The sequence below is a fragment of the Halyomorpha halys genome, unplaced genomic scaffold, assembly GCF_000696795.3.
Source record: "Halyomorpha halys isolate HHAL.00 unplaced genomic scaffold, Hhal_1.1 Scaffold809.1, whole genome shotgun sequence".
In the NCBI taxonomy this organism is placed as follows: domain Eukaryota; kingdom Metazoa; phylum Arthropoda; class Insecta; order Hemiptera; family Pentatomidae; genus Halyomorpha; species Halyomorpha halys.
The window spans coordinates 178,064-188,854 of NW_027107058.1; the positions used below are offsets into that span (position 1 = coordinate 178,064).

At 33.4% G+C, this 10,791-nt stretch overlaps 1 protein-coding gene across 1 annotated transcript in view; it reads right to left on the reverse strand.

Moving 5' to 3' along the window:
- Positions 1-4,144: 4,144 nt before the first annotated feature.
- LOC106686336 (uncharacterized) overlaps positions 4,145-10,791 on the reverse strand; it is a 24,071-nt gene continuing 17,424 nt past the window's right edge. Inside the window, exons 3-5 of the mRNA XM_014429570.2 lie at positions 7,548-7,689; positions 5,238-5,372; positions 4,145-4,770 (exon numbers count right to left, since the gene is read on the reverse strand). Of these exons, the coding sequence (XP_014285056.1) occupies positions 4,507-4,770; positions 5,238-5,372; positions 7,548-7,689 (541 nt within the window). The 3' untranslated portion in view covers positions 4,145-4,506. The remainder of the gene's footprint in view (positions 4,771-5,237; positions 5,373-7,547; positions 7,690-10,791) is intronic.

Here is a 10,791-nt window from a genome sequence, read left to right on the forward strand (position 1 = left end):
TGAGACTTAGGGAAGTTTTAGGAATGGCACTTGTAGCATGGCTCTCATGATAGTTCAGTATAACTGTTACTTTTTGGATGCCAGAGTTGGTATTAAATCTATGATCCTAGTCAGAAGAATCATTCTTTCAACTAGCATTGTCCTCCTGTCCAAACCTTAGTCTGGAGTCTCTTCAACAGGTACTTCTTACATAGGATCTAAGAGAGTGAATAAGGGAGAGTAACTTTGCCGATTAAATGAAATAAAATTGTGAAATAGAATAAAATACTGAAATGGAAAAAATAAATAAATTAAAATATTTGTATTTAGTGTGTAGACTAGTATTGACTGTAAAGGTGTAGTGATTTTGTGTCGATTATCGATGGTAACAGTGTAGTGATTTTGTATCGATTATCGATGGTAACAGTCGAGAGGTTAAGATAAGATATAATAAGTGTGTGTTAAGTGTTTGTTTTGATTGTTATTGTTAGATTAAGAGATTACAGTTATGTCAATAATTATTATATAAGAAGTGTTTTTCTAAGTTAATGCTTTTTTATTTAATTACACATCGAACATAATAAAGGAGAGAAATGCCCTCAAAAGGTCATGGCAATAATAAATGCACCCCATCCCTGTGACACTGAGGGAGTACGAAGATTTTTGGGAATGATAACATATTATGGTAAGTTTATTCCAAATTTATCTTCTCTAACATTTCCACTAAGAAGTTCTTCTGGTCCAAGTCATGTGAGACAGCATTTAAAAAACTGAAAGAAGAAGTTTCCAGTGACCGGGTGCTAATGCCATTTAACCCCGACCTGCCAGTAATACTTGCCTGTGATGCCAGTCCGGATGGAATAGGTGCTGTCCTGTCACATTTTGCCAATGACCAAGAGAGGCCCATAGCCTTTGCCTCCAGATCGCTGTCAGAAGCAGAAAAAAATTACAGCCAACTGGACCGCGAAGCCCTAGCTATCATCCATGCAGTGAACAAGTTTCATCTTTACCTTTTTGGACGAAAATTTACTCTAGTGACTGACAATGGTCCCTTAAGCAGAATTTTTCATCATGATGCCAAACTACCAGTCTTATCTCCTTCACGTCTACTTCGTTATGCAACAATCCTTAGCGGATTTGATTATGTCATAAAACATAAGAAAGCTGTCGAAAATGTTCATGTTGACTATTTTTCACGGGCACCAATGCCTGCTAAGTTACCAGCACTAGACGTTGATGATATAATCCAACAACAAAGTATTAATCAAATATCAACGGACTTGATGTCAGCTAAGTCTATTGCAGTAGCAACCCGTAAAGATTGTCAATTGTCAAAACTTCTTCAACAGTTACAGAATAGCAAAGTTCAAGATGAAAAATTTTCTCTATAAGATGGAGTAATTTTTAAAGGCCATTGGGTCTATATACCACCAGCCTTACAACCAGCTGTTTTAGCTGAACTACATTCTACCCATATTAAAACATCCAAGATGAAAAGTCTAGCCAGAAGATATTGTTTTTGGACCAACATTGATCGGGACATAGAGGCATTTGTGAAAAGCTGCAAAGCATGTGGATCAACTACCTGTGCTCCTCCTAGTGCCCCCATTCACCCATGGGAGGAACCAACTTCAAATTTTCAACGTGTCCACATTGATTACGCCGGACCCAAGGATGGACATTATCTATTTATTTTAATTGACGCTAAATCAAAATGGCCAGAAGTTAGAATTTCTAAATCACCACCAACTTCTGCGTCCACAATTGAATACCTTCAAGATATATTTAGCGTACACGGTCTAACTGAAATTATGGTCTCTGATAATGCTTCTATTTTCACCACCTCAGAATTTATTGAATTTTCTGAGTCAAATGGTATACGGGTCGTAGAAGACTCATCGCTCCAGGTCATCCTCAAACGAATGGTCAAGTCGAAAGGTATGTTCAGTTCCTTAAAAAAAAAACTTGATGCCATGGAATCAATACCAGGCAGTCTACTGTCCAAAATTCGCAATATCTTGTTCCGTTATCGTGCTACACCTTTACAATGCGAAAAGACTCCAGCAGGATTATACTTGGGTCGACAAATTCGAACCAAACTAGACCTGTTAAAACCATATAAGGCAACAACCCAAAAGGCAGCCCCAGTTTCTAAATCCTGCCTAAAATATTTTAGTGTCGGTGACCATAGTCAAAATGTATACTGGTGGGAAAGAGATATGGAAGCCAGGTATCATAAACGAGAAATATGGGAGTCTCCACTACAGAGTCCAGCTAGATGATGGATATGTGCTAAAACGTCACAGAGACCAATTGTGTCGCACAGAAATTTCTCGGCATGTTTCCTTTGAAGATAGTTCTTCAAATAACCGACAAAGGAGCAACCAACATGCTGGCAACACTTCCCCTTCCCGGACACAACAGCAACTATCACCTCCAGGGAGGTTTATACCAGCCAAGCCAGAAGATCCACAAATTGAGGCCGTAGCCCAACCAGGACTATCCCAACCAGAACCAGCTCAACCAGGACCAGCACGATTAAGACCACAGAGGTTACGGCGACCGCCAGCTTACTTGAAAGACTATGTCCAATAGATAAACTATTTCATTTAATTAGTGTGGGAGAGTGTAGTGATTTTGTTTCGATTATCGATGGTAACAGTGTAGTGATTTTGTATCGATTATCGATGGTAATAGTCGAGAGCTTTTTCTAAGATACGATATAATCAGTGTGTGTTAAGTGTTTTGTTTTGATTGTTATTGTTAGATTAAGAGATTACAATTATGTCAATAATTATTATATAAGAAGTGTTTTTTCTAAGTCAATACTTTTTATTTAATTACACATCAATTTTTTACAACAAAAGGGAAACTGTGGGAAAGAAAGAAAAAACTATAAATTGTTAAATCATGTAAATATATGTATTGTATATATGTCCGATCATGGATTGATTGGAATGCTGTGTAATGTAGCAACCCAACGTATTTGGGCAGCAAGGGTAAATAAAGCATTTCTCGGTACCGGAGCCCCATCCCTCCATCCGAAGTATTTTCCTATCTCTGCTCAACCTCTGTCAGTGCACAGCGCTCATCCGCTGTCATAGTTGGTCTTTTCTCTACCTCCTCACTCCTAGCTCTTATTCGCTGTCACCGTCGGTTTCCTGGGCATAGGGCTAGTCTGGCACGGTTGATCCCTTCTCAATCCCTCTAATTTCCTAAAAAGACACATGCAAGGTCGAGGACCTTCTGTAATGTAGCCGACAGGCTAGTATTGCTTTCACCAACTACATTCCTTGAGAAAATCATTGACGTTTGTACAAATCTGTAGGACGCAAGTGAAGATTATCACTTACCATTACTTTATCACATTTACTTTACAGATGATTTTGAACAAATATTTTCTTCAGAACAAAAGTATGTCCAGTATTTTCTAAAAGCTATAAATTTCCCTCACAATTGGTCCACGACATAGTTGGATGCTGAAAAAATGGTTCTATATCTATGAATTTTGTTGGCATGACATATCCATCAGTTTACAGGAGTGGAGTTTGAACAGATGTTTCCCTCCAAGTTAAAGTGAATTTAATGATTTTCTAAAAGCTTGTTACTCCCCTTACATCTCTTCACAGGGATTGTCATTTATCCTTCTGCATAGGAAAGAAAAAACAAGTAATGCTAAAGGGGTAAAACAATGGATATAGGATCCTTTACATCTAAGCAACACAAATATTTATATTTATTTATTAATATGCATTTGGTGTTTTATTGAGATTTTAAAACGTGAATAAAGTGATTATGATAATTATTGATGGTTGTTTCAATGTTGGACGGTACAAGGTTCTGGTACTGTTGATTACTGTTTAAACAATTAGGAAAAAGTTATTTTTAACACAGCTAATAATTAAAAAAAAACTACAATGGATTGTGAGTATTACTTGTGTAGTAAACTACACAGTACTTGTGAGCAAATAATCTTACTTTAAGATAGTCAGATCTTTAGCTATAATTTTATTCCTGACAGTATAAAAATATAATAGGTTTGACTACTCATTACTTGATGAGGTATTATTTAAACTATATTCTTCTGCAAGCATTTGAAAACGATATACGATTATTGATTTATTAAATTTAAATTCATAATACATTTAATAATTTTATTTTGTAATATTAAATATTTAGAACCCTAAACCATTTAAAAAATATTTTTATTCACCTATAATACGAATAAAAATGACAAGTGGAATTTTTAAACTATCCATAACTGTATAACATGTTATTTTAGCAAATTTTAAAGTAGTTTAAGATTTAAGTATCTTCAAGGTAACCACACACACTCAGGAATGTTTGCAGGCTTTTAAAAATGTGCTTTTGCTAGAACGAACTTAAGACAAAGCTAAATATCAACTTGGAAATCTCTAGAATATTCCTCTGTGGATGGCTACATTATACACAAGCATGTTAATGCTCATGTATGTTAATGCTTGTTCATGTTAGAAGCAACCTGAAAACAAGACAATGTTAGGATCACTATGGAGATTGGCTGGCAGCCCTGCGCCTATTATACGCAGCACAGTGACACCGCTCTCTCTGGATGATCTTGTCTTGTCCCCTGTCGGTGTAGACCAGCCCCGAGTCGAAAGGAAACCTGATCTTGAGAGTGAGTGATCCCCTCGACAGCTCCAGGCTCTGGGTCTCTCGTTTGATGGCCCTTCGTGTCCGGAGTGATCCTTCGGACTGATATTTCTTCTTGGCCTTCTTGGAGTTTTCTCTTTTTGGTCTCGGAACATCACTCTGGAATTAAGATTTGAATGATAATTATAAAACAGTATTAACCAGTAAAAATACATTTACGGGTGGATTTCTAAAGGACTTTCAAAAATTTCTTTCGACCTAAAAAATGATATAAAACGCCATTATAGGAACCAAAGTGAAGTCATGAATTACTTCTTAAAAGTCTATTTATGTAAGTACATCAATTTCTCTCAACATTTGAGATAAACCGTTAATTCTTCTTAAAGAAATCGAACTCCTCATTTATTTTTGATTCGTCGATTTAAATTTATAAATGGCTCAGTTCTTATCTTGGCAAATGCTGTTGTTTCCTCACTTTATAAAGATAGCTACTATTTCTATTCGCAAACACCTAGATTGTAGAAACTAGCAGCTACAGAAACATATAACATACTGCTTTATTGGTTTAAACATTACCCAAGAAATATCACTTATTTAATTACATAATACAAATATCACTTGCTTACCTCCTGCTTTGTCTCTTTTTGGGAACTAGTATCAGTGATGTTCTTAGTTGAAGTTTTTTCAAATGAGTCCTGTGACTTTGTAGACACTCTTTTCTTTGGTGGTGGAAATGGAATCCTCTCTTCAGGAATTAGTTCCTAAAAACATTGCGCAGGTAAGAAAATTTACAGTTTTCAAACTTACAATAATTCACTGATCATTTACAGCTTGAAGCCTAAAGAAAATTGAGACCTTTGACAGAATAACTCTAGAAATAATTCATACTCAACAAAGGAACAAGTATATTCTCATCCTATCAAAATAAACCAATAGAAATTACATTTTCAATTACTTATGCTCAGTATACTAACTTATACTATATTAGTTAGTATATTATGCATAGATAATTGAAACTGTACATCTGTGTGCTGATTGTGGGTGGAGATAGCGCTCAAGGGACTATGCTACTAACTCGGATTTGAATCCGGCCGTGGCAGATAATTATTAATTCTGTTAATGTAGTCGTGAATCAACCCTGTGTGTTCGGGAGCCCTACTGGGTCCACCCAACCTCATAAAGTGGGTTCTCTTAATTGGGGAAAATCTGTCGGTCAAGTGCGATTCTGACCAAATCAGCTTCTAGCACTACCGTTGGTACTACTTTCTCAGGAAGTACTGGACCCATAATCCTTAATGAGTTGTAGCGGTACAGAGTTAACGTTTTAATATAGACTTATTCTCATGTTATTTTAAAAATAAATAATAAAAAATTAACATTATTTTGTCATTATTGAACAATTAAAATTTATGAAAATATTGAGGACTTTTAATTTAATAAGGAATACTGTAAGAATATATACTACGTACTAAAAATATAAGTCTTGTTCAGTAGGAAATTCAGTAAGTTCTTTTACGGCATGCAGTAAACATAAAATACAAAGGTATAAAGTTTTTATAGAGGGAAATAAATATAAATTTTCTCATTTCCGAGCATCTTATTTGTTTATATATTGCATTGAAAGATTCAAAATATTGATAAAATAAATAAATAACGTTATTTTTAGGAACGACATATGTGAAATATTAAATAAAAAATAATGGCTGTGACCCAAAATTATGGGTTATAAGATTAGCTCTTAGTTCAGTTAAGAAACGAACGATTCATTTCTAAAGAATTAATACTTAGTGAATGTGAAATGTATTATACTGAAAGCTAAACCACGGCATATCCTACGGTACCTATTAGGGGAGGAGTCGAACATCATCATCTGCGCATCTGGGGTACAAAACATTACAAAATGTATGGTAACATTTTTTTATTTCTTTTAGAAATGGATTAGTTCAGTAAGAAACTATACTACTGATCCCCAGTACCCTGGTTCGAATCCGGCTGTGACAGATGATTATATAACCAGTTACTGTAGCTGGGAGCTCTTTTGGGGCACACCCAGCCTTTATATATAGTGGTTACCCTCAATCGAAAAATAATCTTTCTTCTCTTATGTATTCGTATGTAAAATATTTCTTTCAAAAGTACTGAACTTCAGACCCTTTCTTTCGTGGTTACAGCAATTTTGTATATTAATGTCTTAAAGTACCGTGAATAAATAAATAAACAAAATGTGTACGATTCGATAAAAAACATGTTATATAAGTTATTTGATCTGTGTTTCAAAAATACTATAAACACATTTGTTACGGTCAGAAATTTCTCGTAAATAAGACGTATAGAATTTATATGATATGACACTAGAGTTATATTGTGAAATAAACAGAAATTGAATGTGTTGGGGACTCGGGAATGTCTAACAACAAGTGAAAAATCGTTAAATTAATTGTTGTTTTATTAAATTAAATATTTTTAAAAAAAACATAAATAGTTTGAACGATTATTAGAAAGAAATTTTAAAATGATAATCACCTCGACAAATCACCCGCAAATAAAAAAACAAACATAAAATGGGTGAAAGGATGAGAATGAAATAGAAGAATTAAAGTAAATAATAGAGAGGAGGGAAATAATATATTAACAGAAAACGAAAAAATAACAGTGTATTTGAATGATTAAGCAATATATTTGGTCAGCACAGTTGTAGATAAAGTCTCCCTGTCTATCTCTCTCGGTAAAAACATTAATTATATAAGTGAAATTTAAAAAAATGATAATATAATTCACTGATGTAGGAGTAATTCAGATCCAAGTTTTCATATTGGAAATGAATAACTTTTAATAAAACTGGTTATGAATATCAACCTGTAACGTGTTCTTTTAGAATAAAAAGTAAAATGGAAAGATGAAATGTGACAAATGGTTATTATTAATGGTCGACATACCTTCTTGACGTACCTGTGTGGGTGGCAACCCAAGCATCTGCCTTTTCTGGTCTTAGGGACCTCGCTCCTGTCGCTGACTTCATCGCTTTGTGTCGAGAGTTTTCTGTCTCTTATTCTGTATATACCCACTCTGTTTAAAAAACTGAAAAAAAAAAGAGAGAAAAATATTTTATTGAAACGTTTTGCTACTCAACTAGTAATGGCTTGTTTCACAACACAGCAGACTTATAATTAGTAAAACAATTGCTTTTTGAAACTGACAACATATATAAATAGTGTACTTAATTCAAAATATATGGTTTTTTTCTTTTCTTTTTTTGTTCTTTTTATTTATTTTATTCTTGTTCTTTCCCATTATTTTTTATATAATCTCAAAATATAATTTTCTCCCTTATGGTAATACATTCATCCCCATATATAAGATCTACAGTATAAATAGTAATTTTTTTAAATATAGTAACAGACACATACAAATCTATTACAAACAATCTGAAAGCACAATTCAACAAATATTTACACGGATACAAGGATAAAATACACGCATACAATATAAAAATCAATTAAAATAAAATAATTAAATATAAAAAGTTATGAATATGACAAGACATAAATATTAAACAAACAATAGTATAATAGAGGTAGATAGGTAGTTAAGAGAAAATAATAGCAAACATTCATATAAAAAATATGGACTCTGAGAGCCCATCTGAAATCCATATAAAATGAATATCTCTATGCATTGTCAATGCATATTGCAACATATGAAAAAAAGTATGCAGATTGAAAATTTAAATTCAATAACTAATTTTTAGACTTTTCAATTAGATCAATAAAAAATCATAAAATTTACGAAATACTATATTATAATTATATTTGTGATGGCCGAAACTGCCTTAAACAAGCTTGACTTAAAAATAAATTTTGAAATTAATAAGAGGACTGAGCTAATATGTGAAGATTTTAAATATCCTCAAAAAGAGGTTTTTATTTATTTTTTATAATATCCGTTTTAACCAAATTATAGGAATCAGAAAAGTCTCCAATTCATACCTCAGTTTGCTCTGAGAAAAAATGAATGGATAAGGCCCTACTTTACACTGTGTGTTTTAATGAAAAAAGTAGAGTAAAGTTAATGGATAATTAGGAAGAATTTGCACCACTTTCTAAAATGCATTTAAAAAAAAAGTGAGAATCAAAAGCTGGTGAAGCTTAAGGCCATTTCTATAGAAAAATAAATATGAAAAAAAATAATAGTAAAATAAATTATTTCGGATATAAAGTGTACACTTTGTTGTAAAATATAAATAAATAAGATTCATATGCAATGATTTTAGAATAGAAGTTTTAACAATCTTCAACTCATTGTTCTCTCTCGATTTTAAAAATGATGCGACATGAATAAGCATTCAATTGTTTACTAAAATATAATATGACAAATAATAAATCCCACTCGGCCGATAACAACATTAGATCATAGCCGACCCACTGCACTAAATGACGCAGGCGGACTCTCTTTTCACAAGAACTGATGACAAAACAGATTAATATTCAGTAGAGAATGTAGAGAGTGTTTGTTTATTTGACTATGCCTCTGATGAGAGTCAGGGAATTCTCATTTCTTCCTCCATGCCATGTTCTACATATATGTATCACTAATAACGGGAACGGTCAAAACAAGACATTCTTGGGTATCATATATACTTAAAGAGTGATTATAGATGTTGATATTTTTAATGCATAGATACTTTAGCAACTAGGAATTTCTGCAATTACGCATTGGTGGAGGTGAGGTCCCCAAATATCCCAATAATTTTAATCGGGTTTTCCAACCAGATGATATTCTCTGAAATTTACGAAATTTCTAAACATCTTTGGAAAATTAATCTCTGTGAATAGCGTTCATAAGCAATTTTGTGTATAATAACCACTTTGAATACCACGATTCTAGCAGTGTGGAGTAGGTCTCCTGTCTCCTCAACATTTACGGAGGGGGGGAGGTAGTGAAACTCTCCTTCTACCACTTTACCTCTCAAAACAACCTCCATGGGCACAAAATCGCCGCTATTTCTGTCTTTATCAAGATACTGTAGCAACGACACCTGATTTTAGAACAAGATTCATCAGTTCGACAATTTCTATAAATTATACTCAAGAACCGTCTTTAATTAAACATATAAAATTATGTACTATCGTAGATAATTTATGATTTTTTTTCCATATATTAATAAATTTTGTATTGAATATTATTTGTTGGAGATCAGTCAGGGTCTAAAGTAGTTTACAATTAATTAATGACAATAAAAAAAAAAAAGTATATATATATATATTTTGGAATAGTGCAATATCACTGTATGGTGAATCTTTTTCAGTTGTTGATGTGAGATGTTTCTGGTCTTATTTCATTTTTCTGACAATTCTAACCAAAGCGCCGATCAGTTAATTACTTGCTATTCAAGAGACTTGAGCCTATGTTTTGGAATATGTCAATATTCCTGACACCCTAAAATAAATTAGTTATATTTGTGATTGATTACTTTAATTACACATACTTTTAATATCTTTAGGTTGAAACGTTAATTGGAATACTGAAGAAAGGCTTCCGAGTATATAAGTTAGTATAGCTTCCTCACTATTTCAGTTGAGTTCAAGTTCTATAAAAGGTTAAGATTGTATGCATCCAGAGCATCCGAGAATTTCCTGCACCCATTTTTATCTAAACATTCTTTAAAATCGAAGGGAATGAACTGGCCGATCACGCTCCAAGTAGAGTACTCGCGCTTCCGGGACGGGGTAAAGCAATTTTAACTCAATCAGAAATGAGCAAACCCCTCGAAAAGGAACTCAAAGATAAATGGTAATCTTTGTGGAATGAAAGCCTATGGAGTAAACTAAAAATTATTAAAAAGGAAGTCAAGCCCTGGGGTACCAGCCGCAAATGTCGTAGAGAGGAGGTCGTACCAGGCTAAGAATAGGTCACACGAGGCTCACCCACTCCTATCTTATTTCAAAAGAAACGCCTACGAACTGCGAGTATTGTAACAAAAATTTGACAATTAGCCATATTTTTCAAAAATACCAACATTTCACATCACACCTCAGTAGCTAAGGATTAAAGCCGGATATTTCAAAAACCCTCAGGGAGCATAAAACAGTGAAATTGGTGTTCCAGTTTTTAAAATAAAAAGGTTTACTGACACAAATATAACATCGGTCAGAAAAAAATAAATAAATAATTATAATATAA